Below are 19,436 nucleotides of genomic sequence, written 5' to 3' on the forward strand. Positions count from 1 at the left end.
TGTTACATAACTGATCCATAATCCCAGTTCATGTATGCCCAATCGAAGTTTGATCACCAAGCCATTTTAAAACAGCATGATCACAAAATACATTTATCTACACAATAACACAGGAAACTGATACAAACAGGAAGTAGGGTATCAGATGGGATATGTCAGCTTAAGGATCTGGATTCCCAGGAACTGCATCCTCATCACTGGAACCATACTCATCTTCACTCAGCTCTCCATCACTTGAATCTTCTTCTGGAGGAGCTCCAGCATCCTCGGGCTTTGCATATTTCTCGCAATATTCTGATGGAAAAGTAAGAGCAACATCAGAAAAAAGAAATCTTCCAATTAATGAATCAACCATCCTTAACTAGCATTATTTAGTTTTTGATAAATGAGTGAAACTGTTTCCTCAAAGCATTAAACCAAGCTTGTTTAAATGCTGTCATAATTTTAGGAGCCTTAGTGTTGTGGATAAATTAGCACTGGAAAATGAGCGAGAGTTAAGAATTGTTGATATCATTAATCTGTACTTTAGAAAGGACTTCGATGGATAACAACAAAACTAAATCAAAGTATTGCTCTTTGGTCCATCCATCTTGTTTCCACAGTGTAGATGCATGTACAACTGACACAGCTACCACTTAACTAGTGATCCAGATCAAAATATGATAAATTATTAAATATTTATATTTAACAAATTTATAATAAGATACTTTGCTATAATCCCGTGAACATCAATAATTTATAGCTCAAAATAGACCTGTCTATATTATTAGCTATATCCAGCAATCATTGTACTATGAAGGACTGCCACAGAGCGTAGTCATTGGATGGCAACAACATGAGTGTTCAAATATACACAGATCAAATTAGTTAATAGTTACAATGGCACATTGGATTTTTGAACATTGCATCCTTCAAATCTTCGCACACGACCAGGTATGTATGCCCCATCAATTTGTGTTTCTTTGAACTCATTGGAAATTTATATCCTACTTGAGTTGTCGGGTCATCAAAAGTTGAACCAAATATCTTCTGAAGCATAAATATCTGGCCTGAGCTTCATGGCTTTTGTACATCATATTGAAATACCAGGGCAATGCATAGTTCATGCCAAAGCTACATCAACTCAATATACATGGGTGAAATAGGGAACAAAGGAATAATTGAAAACTAGAAGAAGCAACAAAATATTCAAGGTCTGAGAGAGGAATCCATAATAATTTTTTCTCGAAAAGTTGGAGACATCGCTATGCAAGGCAATGTGGTTTAATTAGAAAAAAGCAATGCCAAAGGGTTTGCAAATTAACATCTTCACATAATAAGTGGATAGGAGCTGAAGAATCATGATGAATGATGATGTATAAAATTACAAAAAGGGGGTCTAAAAATGAATTGAGGATCCTTCGTTAATTTGGTTTTTTTAGGAGAAAGAAGATAAATTTAATTGGACATGCAAAGACCTAACGACCTGACATTGGAAGATAAAATACCCTGAAATTATGTTTATAGGCTTAAATAATGGTGGTTGATACCATCTGTTTTACTAAAAAAAGCGGGGGTACATTGAAGGGGAGACATGAATTAATCTATTTGCCTTACTTTTATGAAAACAATTTTCTTGGACTAATATTTTTTTATAGGTGAACTTGTAACTGGAAAAAGTGTTTTTTTTTTTAAAAAGAAAACTTCACTTTTAGGCTATTTAGGAGAGACTTTAAGATGGCTTAATGGTGCAGTTGGAAAAAAATGAATTGGGCTGTAGGAAGAAGAAGAACTAAATAGATGAATAAATTAAGATATTCCTCTTTCTCTTACTCCATGAGGATTGGACTTAATGCCTAATTTGGATGGAACATAATCATGAACACTCAAAAAGAAATGTATTCAACTTCATAACAGATTAATACTATATGACCATACAAAGGAAACTTTATTTTAGTATTTGTTGTACGGTCAACGAACATGAAATATTTGGTTCCATGTCTCTTTTAACATCGCATTTTTTGAGTCATCAAATGACAAAATGTTAGGAGTCCACTACAGTATTCAGAAGCCAAAAAAAAAAAGCACTGCAAATTGGAATCTGTTCGGAGGAAGAGATTTCCATTTCTCGAAGATTTCTATAAATAATAACTCATCTCCTCTAAAAGTGCTATATTTGGACTCCTATCTCTTCTTCTCACTGATTCATGGCCTTCACAAATTGTAACAAAACATTTTCTTCATGAGTTAGTTTGACTGGCAGACAAGTGACACTGGCAGACACAATTTGAGGACAATTTATCATGAAATCTTCCAAAATTGGGCAGTGATAAGACAGGTGGTTTGGTATCAAAATTCATGTGGCACGTTCACATTCCTCATGAAATAACTGCAAAAAACCTCTGCCTTCTCAATTAAATGTCTTAGACAAAAAGATAATCAATAATGACATTTGGGTATGCCAATGGTCACTTGCAAGATAACTAGTTTTGAAAGAGGAAGCAGCAACTATTCTCTGTTTAATCAAAAATCATGAGTGATGTTACAAATTAAGCATCCTTCATTTCAGCGAGATAAAAAGGCAAAGCACATATGTTGAGCAGATAATAGTTTGAGTTATGTCACCTTTTACTTTTTGTTCATAAGCAGGTCGATCACGCATCATCAGTGCAGCAGCTTCTCCATTTAGTGGATCAGATGGATTGGGGTACAAAAGAAGCTGTGGAAGAAAAACTTCGAAAACATTTACAAGATCTGAAAAGACAGATACAAACATTTTAAAAGCACTAATGACAACCAAAAGTAACTAGTAAATAACTGCAAATTGAGGATCTAATAAGCATCACTGAACTAGAGGTCATGAAATTTATGAACAACGATGAACATGGAGTGATTGCCAAAGATAAAATTTTTTACCAAACATGGGGCTCCATGTCTGGTTAATGACATCCAAGCAAACAGAACCAGACCTGGTTTAAGAAAAGGAGAGCTATCAGAACTTTGCAAAGTCTTCCAATTCACACTTACTAGCACAAAACCAACAAGGAATTGCAGAAAAACATGAAACAAAATTACTATACCACCATTATATCTTAACTTAAGACTCACATTTCATCTACATTTGGATGATAGATCTTATTGGCAAATCCAATGGAAGGAGACTTGTAAGGGTAAGCATCGGGCAATTCCACCCTGATCTTCCACACACCCCCTTGATAGAGACCTGTCAAAACATCCATACATGAAAAGCAGGAACTAGTCTCTAATTGAAACTAAACAAGCACTGACACGACACCCATCACTGAGAATTCATAAAATCATCAATACTATCAAAGTTCTGCATCACTATATAAAGAGGAACAAAAGAAGAGATCATGGAAACTTCCCGACTGCAAGGTGGATTTCAAGGTCAATTCAAGTGTCTACAGACAAAATAAACACAACAAGAGAACAAGAGCATCAAGTTCATATCTTTATTACTGTAAAGAGATACAAGGAGGAACTTTGAGCACAAAGTTGAGATCAGATGGCCAACCAAATAAGAATTTCAATGATCCATATGAACTACTTAAGAAATTAAAAGACCAACCAAAATCCCGAAAATTAGTGAGAAGGGGCAGAGATTGATGCATCCCTCTTCCAGCTTCCAAGGTAACTGAATCAAGCATATAAATCACCCGCTCAAACACCCCCATATCAAAACAATCGTTAAAAAACCAACAAGAATAGGTCCTCATTTCAGAAATATTATTCAAAACTACCGATTTGGATATCTTTTCATGGAGATTTGGGCCGATGATCTTACTTTCTTTGGGTCCATGGAAATCAACATAGAACTCCTGCATCCCATCGTTTATCATCTCCACCTTGTAATCACTCATCATCCTTCAAGCCATAAAAGAAAAAAATAAGGAAATAATGGTACAAAAAAACGGGGATAAAAAAAATGGGATTTTTCGGATAATCACAGTTTCATCAAGTCCATTTCACGGCGCTTGCTGGGAGAAGACATGGCTTCTTTCTTCCGTTCTACCCGAAGAGAGGTCGAAGATCGATTAGAAGAAGAAATGAGATGGCGCCCGGAGGACGAGTGAGCCGAGGGTGAGTTATCTTTTCTTCTCACTTGCAGCACAGACTGCAAAGAGATGGGATGGAAATTAAAAAGAGATTACTCCCTACAGGGACCTATAAATTATTATTCTATTTTATTCCCTGTTCCGCTTCCTTGCTTTTAAAGATGGATGCCACGTCTCTGACCATTTCTCTCACCGGCGGTTCCGTTTCGTTTCTTCTTGCTCTAATCCCATTTCTAAAATGCCCCCATCATGCCCATTGTCTTTTTTTTTTTTTTACTAAAACAAATAAGAGTCGAAGAGATCGATCCAGCGCATCTACTTCTCCTGAGTAGGGTTGTAGAGCTCCAATTTTTATTAAAAAAATATTTGATTTAAAATTAAATTTGAATAAATAAACGATCTCCTCTCATCATATGGATGAATTCAATGGATAAATACATCATCCCACTACCATGAAAGATCAATAAACCACATGCTGTTTTCAAATATCATATCGAGATAACCGGAATACACTCCATTATTTAATATATAAATCATACATCAAGAATACATCTACTGTAACATTAGATATAAACTTATCCAATGTTGATTCATGATGCATTCATGTCGTTGTGTAATATCCTATGTGATCCAAATGATGTAATTAGTGGCAATGAAGGTTTAATATAGCAGCGATTCTAGTGTCATAAGGAGCTACTACAACAAAATTTTATTATATTATGGTATATGTATATGTAATGAACGTTGTTGACAATCATTACAAAATATATACACACACATTATTTTGTGTTTTAATAAATATATAATTTTTGAATATAAATTTTCTTATCAGTTTGATATGATAAATTTTTATTTGATACACAGTGGCTGATAATATTGTATGTTTATTTTTATTGATGTCTATATAATAACTTTTGTGGAATAAATCCGATGCAGGACTAAGGTAGAGAAATAATGGCCAATATATATTTCCGTTAAAAGAAAGTTAACGGCTTTAGAAGGGCTCTGCAACTTGGGGATTCACATCATGACAGTTTCCAGCTACGCCATGGCTTTTCTTAAGAATCGTTGTCATATGGTACGGTTGGTCTAGCGGACGGCTATGATTTTTTTTTTTTTTTCGGTATGAATGGCCATGATTCAATGGTCGACTAAATCTGGCATCTAGGTATTTCTCTTCTTCACAGAAGTTTGAGAGAGGAACACCGCCTCTTGTTTTGTTTTGTTTTAGGTCACGAGGGCCCCTCGTCATTTGCGATGTGTGTCAAGTAGCGACGTTATCACTACTGTTCTGATAACATTTCCCTGACACCTTGCCACAGCTGCAAGATACCTTCTTCCGTACTTTTTCTTTTTCATAGCCATCGTACATATATAGTTTTTCTTTTCATTTTTTTTGGGTTGATGTCATGATATCCGTGACATCATGGCTGTTTGAGATGACCGTAGCCTTGATAAAAAATATCTCTATAATTACGGTCCTAACGATATGATTTTAGAGGCTGTGCACAGATATACATATCTATATCCATATCTATATATGAATTTATAGATACATATAAAAAGCTAGATCGATCTATCTATCTAGATATAGATAGATATTCACATCAATATATTACTTTCTTTTTTCCTATGAAGGATCCAGATGATGATATTAAGATATATCGTTGGGAATCCAAGCAAGCCCAAAGGTGCCTCATACCAGAGAAACAATAATGGAGCAGCAGATTTTGTCACAAAATGTGAATGGACCTTGTTTCACGCATTAAGTAGTAACTTACAATTTTCCAGCTACCTAGTAGTTCCACTCGGTACATATAGAATAGAGGAAGCTAGAACCCTAACAGTAGGACTTTTGTATATCATCCATCATGCTATTGCCTCCAAGGCTATAGAAGATGTGTTTGTATCCTCAAGACTTTGCATCAAGAATTTGCAATCCAAATATTTTGCAATAGAACCCCTTTAAGCATCAACACTTTGTCGAGCATCTCCAAAGAAACCCTTTCAGCCTGGAGGGAGAGGGAACAATTCTTCCTTTTTTTTTTGTTTGAAATGCATTAAATTTATGGAGTGATTAAATTATCTCTAATGATTTCATAAAATCATGAAAACTCCGTCATGCATTAAAGTTTTTGCAGAAGAGCACGGTAACAGAACCATGTAACAGCAAATAACAGTGGTTGCAAAAGCATAGCAACTAGCGAGCACATTTTCCAACTAATTAGTCTGCCATGTTAGTGTTATATGTTAAAAGAGAATGCTGCCTCTGTCCAATCATCAGTCTCAAAATATTACAGAATGTGCTTTCAGCTGATCAGCAAAAGTTTTAACAACTTTCTGAATAGCAAAACTTACGAAGATATTGTTGCTCAATTGTTTGTTGCCAACATCAAAGAGTAGAAGTGTCAGGTATGTTAAACAGAACCTGCCCACTTGAGAGTCCATTAGACTCATTTTGAGGGACCCCAGTTATGTTAAGTGGATCATCACCCGGATTATCTATGCAAAAGCTTCCACCAGCCAACTACACTCTTTATCCTGTGCAGATTCAAAGAATCTTTAATAGCAGAATGAAGACCAAAAGGGAAGTTATAGGTCAGTTGTGCTTTGAGAACCTAGCAAAGTTCTTGTGATGCCTGCCCGAAGGTAAGCCACCTGACTGCTGCACCAAGCATGTGTGAGATAAGATATTTCCATAATAAAACTTATGAGACTTTCCAAGCGTGTATCATGTAGGCCTCTGCATAACTGGCATTCCATTCCTAAGGTAGATGATTGTCAACAAGTTCCCCATTGCACTCTGAAATTTGCCGCAGCCTCAACTTATTTTAGGCCACATACCAAGAGCCCACAGCCTCCATGTCAATAAGCCTGAAATCATAAGCAACCTCTTAAGCGAGCTCTCTTTTCTCTACTATCTTCTATTTGAAGAGCCGATTTGGTTAACAAAGAAAACTTTCACATTTCGTTGTGCTCCTGCTATTAGTGTCTGTATGCTGTAAAAAGATTAGATACATTAAACTGAGTCTAGAGAGAGTACCAACATAAAAACATCCATCCTGATGGAATCCCATAATCATAGGTTGAAGAAATCTGAACTTCCATAAAGACTAATAGCACCGGGCAACTGGCACCACTAGGCTTCACGCTTTTGGCAACCCAAACTATGTATTTATTCAATAGAAGTTCAGACAGAACAGAGAAAAAGTTATCTTCTCAACAGAATTTTGTCCAAACAGATCCACATCCTTCCAAGTAACCTTCTAAGAGTTCAGCCAAGAAGAAGAAGAAGAAGAAGAAAGCTATCTTCTCAAGAGATTTTTGTCCTAACATATCCACATCCTTCCTAGCAGCCTTCCCAACAGAACTCTTAACTTCTAAGACTAAAAAGTACGTTATTTATAAAAGCAAGCAATAGGAATTTTGAGAGTATGACAACAAAAAAAAAAAATGCAGATACTAAATTGCAGAGAATCAACTGTTTACTTTGTCATAGAGATCATTTATCTGGAACCTTCCAGTTTTAGAATGAGTAGGTATTACGCGACAGATCTTTTGGTTTTCTTGAAGGTTTAGCGTGTAAACTTCCAAAAAGAACATTTATTTACATTAAATATAGTCAGAAGTTCTCTGTATGAGCTTGGTAACTACCTTGGTTGACAAGGACATATGCAACTTTGAGGTTGTGGAATATAGTCCAGCTACCACTTAAAGAAAGTCACAAAAGAGTGAACTGGAAAGTTTCCAGCAAGAGATAACATAACTATTTTGCTAGTCTGACATGCATATTACAAAAAGAGTGTGAGCTAACATTATAAGCAACAGATAATCCTGATGGAACCATAATGACATTTTGTCTTCATTACCATCGAAAGATGGACATAGCACCAGAGTGGACCATTCCAGAAAAGGTTTCTTCTCAAGATTGACAACAAACATCCCAGACCTACAGACATCAATTGACTACCTTAAGCTCCCCCCGACCACAGGTTGATTCCCTTCATTGAGATTACAAGACAACATGTAAAGATCAATCATAATATTTGATTAGAAACTTAGATAACATGAGTTTTCAAGAAAACTAAACAAACCAAAGTGACATTACATGGTGGTGGGAGAATAATACATAGTTTAGCAAACAGTTCAAGCACAGGTGCAAAGGGACACACACATCTTCAAATCAAGAAAAGCATAGATATAAACATTTAAAGCGAAGTCATATATTCTTATATTGATAAAAAAACAAACTAACTCGGTATCTCACCATCATTTGTTGTTGATAATAATAATATCTACGGTTGCCCTCAGCAGTGACAAAGGTATCATACTAAAGTTCATGAATAATTCTGTAAGAAGACATTAAACAATATACTTGCAAAAACATAAACAGATCCTGTAGTACAGCTAAGAAATGGTAGGACAACAACATACTTACGATATTTTAAGAGTTGAGTCTGGTTCTGAAGGAGCTGTGGACTTGATCAGCTTTCTGATCTACCATCTACAGAGCAGGAAAAGCACTAAATTGTTAGAACTACATCAAATATAGAATGGATAAAGTCTATTTAGATCATCAACAGATTCACATCAAGATGCTTTTAGATGAAGCAAAAGAGATAGTGAAGAAGAATATTCTTAGTAACGATATTAGTAAAAGGTCATTAAAATCTGCAAAACATGCTCAATTTGCATGTCAGGGGCACCTACTCTTTTCTTCAGACAGACAAGAGAATCATGCCTCACATTGAACAGGACAGTGAAAGAGATGTTGAGCAGACTAAAGACCACGGGCCATGGTATTCCGTACCAGCCCGAATCGGCCGATACACTCCGTACCATACCATACCGGCGGGGAACCGGCACGGTTCAGACTGATTTTTTGATACATGGCCCGAATCGGACTGTACCGATTGGTTCAGTACAGTACAGGCCCGAACCGCGTGAAACCGGACGGTTCAGTCTGGTTTAGTGCGGATCTAGTTCGGTACGATTCAGAGCGGTTTTCTTTTTTTTTAGTGGTGGTGGGTGGAAATTTTTGTAATTTTTTTAATATTAGTACGATACGGTACAGTATGGTACCGAGCAGAAACCGGTACGGATCTCGGTACCGGTTCTTGAAACCTTGCCACAGGCCATTCATAGGCATAATGATTCATGCTGGAGTGCACATTTAGTATCTTCACATAGTGCGGTGTTATCTTAATGAGGCACCGAGTGTTTTATACATCCTACATTACATACTTGAAAAATATATAAAAACATATAATTTAGAGAATTTTATGACATACGCCTCATTTTGGTCACCCGTAGTAATTTGAATGGGTTATATCTAAAGACTCTGTGGTTTCCTCCAGTAAAGGCTTGTTTTTGGGGGGAGGCAAATCCTCTCTATAACTCAACTTCCATCCACATTGGAACAGACTTAGGTTTCGATAATTATTGTCCATGCCATCTGTGGTGATGAATGAAAGGAGCTTTCCTGACAGATTGGAAGATTTAATGATCATGGTGGCCATGCCTGTATGAAGGAAAATAAGTAAAAGAACCCACATCAATTCCAACTCACATAGCACAAACCGCTGTATAGATACCACAGGGAATAAGCATTCAAAAAATCCTGATCTAGCTGCACAGAATTTGCTAGTGACTATTTCCTAAAAGATGATCAGTGGAAAAAACAAATAAGAAAATTTCCTATGCAAAAATTATTAGAATAATGTCTGAAACATCAATATAAGTAAATATAGCATAAAAAATACACCTGAGAGAGCCTTGCTCTGACAATGACAGCCAAAGATTTGAATTCAAATCTCCAGGATGCCATCTTGGATCATGCTGCCTGCTTCTTTGTCAGAACTTGGTACTTTATAAATAGGCCTACAAACAAGAAAGTTGTTAAACATTACCATCAACTCACAAGCCTCGATGATGCCATGCTTATGAATCAATTTATGTTGGTTTTCAGACATTTTTGGGAATCCAAGGAGTAAATTAAGATGATCTTCTCTTTTCTCAGCTCTAAAATTTCAATTAAATGACATTATATGCACCCATGGTACAAAGACAACAGCTTTAAGAGTGTAGTCAATGAATTGTAGAAACCAGATTAGACACAATGAACATGAAATTCCATTCAAAGTAACAGATGTAAAACATGTTCATGTTTCTATTTCACTTAATACTTTGTAACATAGACTTTTTGAAATATTATGGTAATCTAATTCGCTCACTTGCAAAAATTTTAAGAAAAATAACTCGACTATTTATAATACTGTAATACGACAATCCTAACTTACTTATAAAGAATAAATAGTTGGTGGGGCATGTCAACAGTCGCACATGCAACAAGCAATAATATTACTTTGACTGCTCAACCGTTCTCTTCTCCGCAATGGTCCAACCCCAATGACAGACAAGCCAAAGCATCAGGTAGAATACCCTGCTTCATCATAATCTTATATAGCTCATAAGCTTTATTCCAGTCTCCCATCTTGCGATATCCGGTAACAAGAGCAGTATAAGTTACCACATTAGGAGTAAGCCCAATTTTTATCATTTCATCCATCAGTAAGACTGCAATATCCATCTGCAGCAACTTGCTATATCCATGTATTAGACAAGTATATGTAAAAACATCAGGAGATAAGCCATTCTGTTCCATTTTTCTTAACAGTTCCATGGCCTTCTTCATATTTTTACACTTGCAATAGTTAGCAATTAAAGATGTAAACACAATCCTGTCAGGTATTAAGCCAGCTCCAATCATTTCTTCAAACAATTTTGTAGCTTCTGGAAGTCGTCCATCATTGCAAAGCCCATTTATAAGGCTTGTATAAGTAAAGATATTGGGTGTGATACCTTCCTTTAACATTCTATCATACAACATGAAAGCCATCTCCATGTTTGATTTTTTGGTGAAACCATCAATTAGGGTGCTATAGACAATAACATCTGGAACAGGCCCTCTCTTTATCAAAGCTCCAAAAACTTCCCATGCCCTCTCTGGTATTCTCTCTTTGCAAAGGCCATTGATGATGACTTTGTACGTATATGAATTGGGAAAAATGCCCAGATCATGCATTTTATTTAAAAATATAAAAGCTTCCACTATGAATCGTTCCTTGAAAAACCCATCAATTATCACAGTGCAAGTAACAGTGTTGGGGATCACCGCATTATCAAGCATGAGTTCAAATGTTTCCAAGGCTTCCTTCAGGCATCCAAGTCTGCAGCAACCATAAATGAGACTAGTATAATTATAAACGTCTGGAACAAAATGGTTTTGAGTCATGTCCTTCCAGAGAGCAAAAGCACCAGCCAAATCCCCATGCTGGCAGTACCCATTAATAAGGATGCTATAACCAATTTGGTCATGCTCATAACCCTGATCCCTGAGCTCATGGAACAACTTCTTTGCTGTTTTCACCTCTCCTATTCCACACAATCCATGCAACAGTGAGCTATAGCTGACCATGGTAGGCATTATTCCACGGCTTACCATTTCAACAAACAGATTGTAGCCTTTAAAAACATCACCTTTCTTGCAGAATCCATCAATCAGCATGCTGTAGCTATAAACATCTGGTGGGAATCCACATTGCTTCATTTCATCCAAAACAATCAATGATTTGCTCAACTGGCCTTCCTGGCAAAAACCATAAATGACAGCATTGTAACAGTAATCATTGTGTGGAAGCCCTTTATATCGCAAGTCTTGAAGAAAATTCCATGCAAAATCCACATCTCCAGCTTGGCAAAGTCCACGGATATATGTGCAATAGGTCACCGCATTTGGGCTCACACCATTTCTCTCCATAACAAAAAGAATGTCATCAGCTTCATCCATATCTAATGTGTCTTCTCTAGTACACAAGTCCATCATAATTGTGTAAGTGTATACATTAGGTGAAGGGCTTGAGCTCTTCATATCATGAAATAAGCTTCTAGCATACTCCACCTCCTTCTTTTCAACCAAGGATTTGAGCAAGAAATTGCACAAGGGTATGCTAAGCTCTAGCCCAATTCTCTTAGCCTCCAAATATGTTTCAAGGGCATCTTCGAGCATTGAGGCCTCTGCCAAGATACAGATAACTGCTTCAGAGGCATGCAGCAAGCTCATGACACCATCCAAAAGACCAACCAGTGAAGAGAGCAATCCAAACAAGTTGGAGCCAACACTCTTATGGTAATCCACAATACTTCTAATCAAACACTGGACCTCTCCATGCATTCCAGCAGATGAAAAGGTTTGAATAAGCACTGCAAAGGATTCCAACGAATGATCCAAGCCATACTTGCTTACTGCTTCTGAGAAGCTTGTTTCGCTCGCGACATTCCAATCCAAAGTATGCACTACGATGGCAACAAAGGGGAAAAGTGACGGTCCTCTACCAACATAAAAATCAAAGCCTTTTGTACTACTTCTTGACGCATTAGTGGATTCAATGGTTGGAGTTGGGTGAAAATATTGGTCGTGAAGACAAGACAAGGAAGAGGCAGAAGAGTACAGCCTCAAAGATGGTAATTTTCCAAGAAGGGCTCGACGAATCAATCCCAGTTGCCCCCTACTCATAGAGTAGGGTTCCAGCCGACCTCAGAATCAAGCAAACTCCCATCAGACTAAAACCTAATAAAACATCACTGGGATAAGTCCGTAAGAAGAAACCTAGAAGAAAAATAACTCAAAGACGGCTTTCTATCGCGTATCTAAACCATATTCCACGCCAAGAAACTAGAATCATAACAAAGATTGAATCTTTTTCCGTAGAAATAACTGCCCATCGGATTTTAAATCCAAAAACCCTCAGGTCCTGAAATCTTTGAACGGAAACAAAAAATGCCGCGGGAGAATAGAAGAAAGAGAAAGACTTAGCTGCCGGTAGTGCGACGAGGAATTGTAGATGCTCCGAGTGGAACTAAGCATCTGGGAGCCGCTCAAAGAGAGAGAGACGGGGGAGAGAGGACGGAACACGGCTCGCTTCCCCGCTCTCTAATGGCTTTGAGCACGTGCTGTGCACGCAGGGGTCAAGATAAACGACTAAATTTTGTTAACTCTAATTTTTTTAATATAAGGTTTCCAGTTTATCATATTTAAGTAAAGTCGGCCATGGTGACGACTTTACATAGAAGTACCCCACGTTTCATATTTTTATATAGTCGGTGGGTCTTGCGACTTTACATAACAGCACCCCATTTTTCCGTCTTTCTACAAAACGGCAGGCTGCGACGAGTTCATGCAGAAGTATCCGATCGTTCTGACGACTCCATTTTTTTCATATTTACACCCAAAGAACTGAAGATTAGTTCTCTATTTTTTTATTGAAGTTCCTGTATATACCTCTTTGTGCTCTTCTACGCGTCTTCTGGTTCAGAGGGCTGGGCCAGGATCAGGAAGAAAGCAACAGGAAGAAAGGAGGAGGGTGCAACGTCAGTGTTTTTCCCCAAAGTTGTGTCAAGGGATAGAGCTTATAGTCTTTTCCGGCCTTCTTCTATGAATCTTTCCTTTTGCTGTGAGTTATAATTAAATCGAGAATCCTGTTTTGCCTTCAAAATTGTCACCATTGATAGCTTTGCGTCAAATTTTCTTATGAACTTGGTGCTGGAACGGAAAGGCATCATACCTGTACCTTTTTTATTTGTTCTTGATTGTCATTCGCGAGATGAAGAAATGGTGGAGAAAGAAGACGTAATCTCTGTTTTATATAGCCTTAAATATGTTACTTTGGGTTCATGTGATAAATTTTGGACGAAAATGCTGTTAGTATTTGCCTGGTGACTAGAGATTTAAGGAATCCCCTGGGAGTAAATTACTTTTATCTGTAATTGCTTCATTAGTTCCTGATGATGAATTCTTTTTAGGTTAGACATGTAATTAAAGAATTTATTAGAAAGCTCTTCATTAATATATGTTTTTTTTTTTTCTTTTTCTTTTGAGCACTCATAGCTCTGGTTTTCTAGAATCTTGATTAGCAAATGCTCGCAAATTTTTAGCACTGCTTCTTGGGTCAATTAATCATAAGAGGCTAAGCCATTAGAGTTTGGTTCTTGGAGCTTAACTTCTTGAATCCGTATCAGAAGACATGTTGATGGAGATCTCTGTCTATAGCACTGATTCTTGTGTTCCCAAGCGAGTGCTACGTACCAATGGAATTAAGGTAGTCCCTCCTACTGCAGTTTGGAAGTCTTTGTTCAGTCATCCTGCTTCAGGCCAAGAATAGAGGGTTCTCTTTATTTAATTTGAGGTAAGGATTTAGTGTAGCTTAACAAGTGAGCCACATCTTGTGGATTAAACTAGTCGAGGTCACTGCAAGATCAATATATCAAGGAAGTTGTTTTGTGCCAAGGCAAATCAGCAAATGACTATAAATTTTTATCTATAAATGTTCTCAGTTCAGAGCCATATTTCTGAAGAATACCCATCCAAAATTTCATATTCCTTCATTAGTTCTCAAGGTGTCCTATTTGTACAAAAATCATAATCAAAGATTATGAAAAAAAAAAATCTTGAATAATATATATTTTTCTCCTTTTCTCTTTTGGGTGAACATAACAATCTTGATTGTTAAATGTATACTAGTATTTCTGATTATATACTTTGGTGCCTGATCTTTCCTTAGCAAAGAAAAAAGTACATAAATCTTTACAGCTCTGCTTCTTGAGCTGATTAATCAACCCTCTACTTAAAGGGAAAACAATAACAAGAGTCCGAGCCTTTGCCCAAACAAAAAAGTCTAAGCCACTGTATTTTGTGCTTGTAGAGCTCAAATTCCTTTACGGAGATCCCCATATGTAGAGCTGATGCTCTTCCTGTGCCAGTATTATTCACTGAAGAGTTTCAGATACACCCTTATAGCATAGAGTAAAATTCTGAGTTCAAGGATAATCCTCCTTCAGGTAAGACATGAAAGTTTTCTTTATTTAACTAGAACTAATGATTTTATTGTAGCCCAATGGGAGAGTAACGTTGTGTATGTTGTAAGTGGGTGAAATCACTATAAGCTTCATATGCCAGTTGTTTTCAGGTCGGAACAATCAGCAACTGAACTCAAGTAAACTTGAACTAGTTATGCATAGGTTGGCACTGCTTTATGTGAAGAACTATTAAGCAAGCTTTCTGCACATTTGGTGTTAGGTCCCTAGATTTCTTGTACCAGTATATTTACCAATTGGCCTGTTTCTTCTTTGCATGTTGAACTGCTAGGAATGGACCTGAGATTTCAACTATGTGAGAACATACTTTTATTCTTCTCAAATTGTTGCTTTTGCCCAGAAATGGAGGTATTTTTATTGGTCAAATTTGATATTATCCATTTTTAATATCGTTTATGCATCTTTTAACTAATATGCCTTGTAATAAGTATCAGAGTTTTGAGGAAATGTACTTTAGTAGCACCAAATGAGTATGGGGTCATTGGCTTGGGTGTTTGGTATGTGGTTCTATATGTGCACAGCGCTTCGAAGATCCTTGTGTGCCAATCTCTTTTGCTTTTCTGGTCAGTATCTTTTTCAGCAATTGCACAAGATCTTATTGAAGGCTTCTGCAAGTCCATTTGTGCGTGCATATAATTCACATAATTTCGATTTTTGTACTTAAGACTGCATTCATGTTACTCCTACAACTCAAGTTAATTTTGTTCCTGAATTTCTATGGTACCGGTTGTCTACTGTTGGTTATTTGTGGATCAAAGTCGATGCAGAACTAAAGGTAGCTATAAGAACTGATTTTGATGATATAATCAGGATATTATTAACAGGCTGACTTGTTTTTCTTCGATTCATGAATTCATATGGTAACAGATGCAAAATACTTTTGCTTGCTAATGCAAGTTAGACTATAAAGTGTTCTAACTAATATGCAAGCTCCAATTTTATGTTAAATTGCATGGTATTCTAGCTGCCCTTTTATCCATCACATTCATCGTTTCTCCCACTCTCTCCTAATTATGCGTTGCTTTTGTTTCTCTCCCTCTCCATCTTTCGTCATTAATAGCTCCTGTCTGAAACTCACCGGAAGAGAAAAGGGATCATGCCCTTGCCCTCGCTACCTCTTGAATCCTATCTGCCTGGCTGAGATGTAGTAGAATATGTGAAGAAAGAATATGCAGTTTTTATTTTATGTTCTTTTTTTTTTCCCTCCCAGATTGCTGTGATGGATTTTGTTGAAAATGCTTCGGATAATCAGCTGAGCATTATTAGTAATCAAAATTTGAGCTAGCTAGAGGATTGAAGAATGCCATTGACAATAAAAAAAAAAAATCTATCAATGATTTTTGCATTATCTCTTCATGAATTTTTCTGTATTGAATTTATAATTATTAAAGATTTTTTTTATTTTTTTAACCTTTTTGAGTGCCTCTATGTTCAACTTGCGAGATAATTTTATGTACATAAATTTTGAAACCTCTGCTTAGGTCAAGAACAAGAAGAAAGCTGAACCTCTCTCATTGGTCATGGCTTGTTGCGGCAAGCATAGTGATTTTCAAAGTCCCACATCATTGGAACTAAAATAAGAAGAGTCTAGTGATCTTATAAATAGGTCCTCCTGATTTTTATTTATAACAACCATAACAAGTCAAGCCTTGGATTAACTAAGAGGGTATAATTGGGGTCTTGAGGAGTTACGAGGAAGAGGGGGTTTGCAATTTTGTCCATTCAAAAATTATAGCAGTTTTATTTTAGTGGAGATATCCTTTTGAGGATCATGGATGTAGGTCCATTGAGGGACCGAACCACATAAAAATTCTTGTGTTGTTTTTCTTTTTTTTATTCTCTTTATTATTTGTATGAGTGCTTCCACTGTTGGTCTTAACAAGTGGTATCAGAGCAAGATTTCGGTCTAAAGAAGGGGAGAGAAAAGAGCAGGAGATGCCACATCAGCAGTCCAGGTGGAAGACCAGTCAGCACCACGTCAATGGGTCCTGGCGCCCCATTAGTATTTTTTGGGAAGAGATTGGTTCTGACTAATTTCGACGTATTTGTTCCATTTTTGAGATCAGATTTTTCAAATTTGACTTATTTTGTAGTACTTATTACTGGTTATTTAAGTGGAGGTATTTAATTGGAGATTTATTAAACACCATGACTGCATTGAAGAATGAGATTTTATTATTTGATGGAAAGACTGATTTTACTTTGTGGTAATGCACAATCCAAGATTATTTGGTGCAGCAGGTCTTGATTCTGTATTACAGGATAAAAAATCGAATGAGATTGAAGATTCAGATTGGAATACAACTTAAAAGAAGACAGTTAGTACGATTCAGACGGTATTGACTCTACAAATTAAAATCACGGTGTTAAAGGAGACATCATCGAAGAAGTTATGGGATATAATAGAGAGCAAGTATGCCTCAAAAATGTTAACTAACCACTTGATGATGGAGATGGATTTGTACTCACTGAAGATGGAGGAAGGAGATAATGTTATTGACCATTCAAATCAATTTAATGAGTTAGTATCTCTGAATACGAAGGAGACGATTAAGGAAGAAGAGCAGGCATTGCTCTTATTGGCTTTACTACTCAGATCTTACAAACCACTGATGCAGTCAATGCTAGTAGAAAAAAGCACACTATAGTTAAATGAGGTGATGAAGATTTTGAAAGAAAATCATTGGATGATAAGAGATGAAGATTATCTTGGAGAGAGTCGAATACTAGCTACAGAGAGTTCTGAGAGATGAAGGAAGAAGAGAGGTGACCAACGTGGTGGAAGATCGAGATCTCGGTCGAAAGACTTTAGCACTATTGAGTGTCATTACTGTGGAGAGTTTGGTCACATCCAGGTTCGCTACCCAAAATTCAGGGAGGACTTAAAAAACTTGAAAGAGTTGAAGCATAAGTCAAAGGATGATTCTTTCGTAAATATGGTCAATACTGATGATAAACTTTACCTCTCAAACACGGCTGCTATTGAGAGTAATTTTAGCTGGGTGATGGATTCTGCTGCTGATATCCATATATGCACTAATCGTGACCTGTTTGACACTTTGCACATTGAGGGAGATTTTGACTACATCAATGTGAAAAATAATCTGAAGCAAAAGATTGAAGGCATTAGAAGAATTCGCCTGAAGCTCTACAATGATAAAGTCAAAGTAATTCTTGATGTAAGGTATGTGCCTACTGGTGGAGCTAATATTATTTCATTGGATGAGTTTGCTTCACATGAGTATAAGTATGTTGGCATTGGAAATTGGTGTAGAATGTACAAGGGTGGAAACTTAGTTATGTAAGGAAGGAAAAAAGTGAAGATGGACATGCCTTGTCAGCAAAGATGAAAAACAGCAGAAGGACAGACATTCTGAAGATTGAGAAGAAAGTTTGGTTCATCGATAAAATAAAGATATGTGGGACTTTTGAAAAAGGAAGGAATTGTTGCGGCAAGCATAATAGTTTTCAAAGTCCCACATCAGTTGGGACTAAAATAGGGGGAGCCTTGTACTCCTATAAATAAGCCCTCCTGATTCTTATTTATTACCACCACAATAAGTCAAGCCTTGGGTTAACTAAGAGCGTGTAATCGGAGTCTTGGGGAGTTATGAGGAAGAAAGGGTTTGCAATTTTGTCCGTTCAAATACTATAGTAGTTTTATTTTAGTTGAGATCCCTTTCGGGATCATGGATGTAGGTCTATTTGAGGGACCGAATCACATAAAAATTTTTGTGTTACTTTTTTTTTATTTTCTCTATTATTTATGTAAGTGCTTCCACCGTCGATCTCAACATGACTAAAGCAACTCCGATAAGTATGTCAATTCATGCTGCTCCATTTTTATCCAGCAACTACAGCGTGGGGAGATAATCATAGTGTCGTGAGATCATGGGCAATGTGATGGCTGATTATTAAAGGGGCTGTAGGGTATGGGCGGTTGAGATGAGATTAAGGACAATATGATGGCTGCCATTGAAGGGGTCGTAGGGGATGTGCTGTTCTTCTTGGACCAGCACTAACTATTGCTCCAATTAGTATGGTGTTAGTTGTTACCTCACGACTGGCTGCATCATCGTCCTGACCCTCCCACGATAAGCTCCAGCATCCCTTCTGTTGATGTGGATAAGCCCCAACATTCCTTCTGTTGACCACATCAATGATGTCATATCCTACTATATATATATTCTTGAAGACTTACCGTCTTTATATCTCATCACTTTTATCCTTGTTGGCCACAAATAAATATCAACTATTAAATTACATAATATTTATTTCAAAATTTATATAAATAGATGAGAGAAAGAGATCAAAGCATATTGATAGTAACGTACAATACGCTCCAACAGTTGATATTGTAAAAAGAAGATCCACCGTTCTTTCATCCCCCTATCTTATCTTCACGATCAATTATTGATTAGAACTTTGGACCATCTAGTAAAATATTAT

The 19,436-nt window shown here is 36.8% G+C and overlaps 2 protein-coding genes across 3 annotated transcripts; both read right to left on the reverse strand.

Annotated features, from left to right (window-relative positions):
* LOC105059089 (ubiquitin-conjugating enzyme E2 5) lies at positions 1–4,193 on the reverse strand. 2 transcript variants are annotated; one of them, XM_010942261.3, is made up of 7 exons: positions 3,948–4,193; positions 3,785–3,864; positions 3,569–3,634; positions 3,088–3,202; positions 2,896–2,948; positions 2,605–2,733; positions 1–294 (listed from the first exon to the last, which is right to left on the reverse strand). In XM_010942261.3, exons 1-7 carry the CDS (start codon positions 3,989–3,991, stop codon positions 161–163), a joined length of 621 nt encoding a protein of 206 aa, XP_010940563.1. In that variant the 5' UTR covers positions 3,992–4,193; the 3' UTR covers positions 1–160. The 2 variants fall into 2 exon arrangements, with proteins under 2 accessions (XP_010940563.1, XP_010940566.1); XM_010942264.3 differs by lacking the exon at positions 3,569–3,634 and having other exon boundaries at positions 3,948–4,182.
* Positions 4,194–6,267: 2,074 nt separating this feature from the next.
* Positions 6,268–13,068, reverse strand: LOC105059090 (uncharacterized). The gene is given in 5 exon segments (XM_010942269.4): positions 6,268–6,929; positions 8,494–8,559; positions 9,820–9,935; positions 10,355–12,640; positions 12,642–13,068. Coding segments are annotated over 2 exon segments (2,244 nt in total). The 5' UTR covers positions 12,674–13,068; the 3' UTR covers positions 6,268–6,929; positions 8,494–8,559; positions 9,820–9,935; positions 10,355–10,428.
* Between the last annotated feature and the right edge of the window lie 6,368 nt (positions 13,069–19,436).

Source organism: Elaeis guineensis, chromosome 16, assembly GCF_000442705.2.
Source record: "Elaeis guineensis isolate ETL-2024a chromosome 16, EG11, whole genome shotgun sequence".
NCBI lineage: Eukaryota > Viridiplantae > Streptophyta > Magnoliopsida > Arecales > Arecaceae > Elaeis > Elaeis guineensis.

What these genes read in the sequence shown, in the direction of transcription:
- LOC105059089 (XM_010942261.3), bottom strand. Translation starts at nt 3,991, where the DNA reads ATGTCTTCTCCCAGCAAGCGCCGTGAAATGGACTTGATGAAACT. An exon ending in CACTAATTTTCGGGATTTTG is followed by an intron (nt 3,203 to 3,568) that starts GTTGGTCTTTTA and finishes ATGTTTTGACAG; the next exon opens with GTCTCTATCAAGGGGGTGTG. An exon ending in TTATGAACAAAAAGTAAAAG is followed by an intron (nt 295 to 2,604) that starts GTGACATAACTC and finishes CTTTTCCATCAG; the next exon opens with AATATTGCGAGAAATATGCA.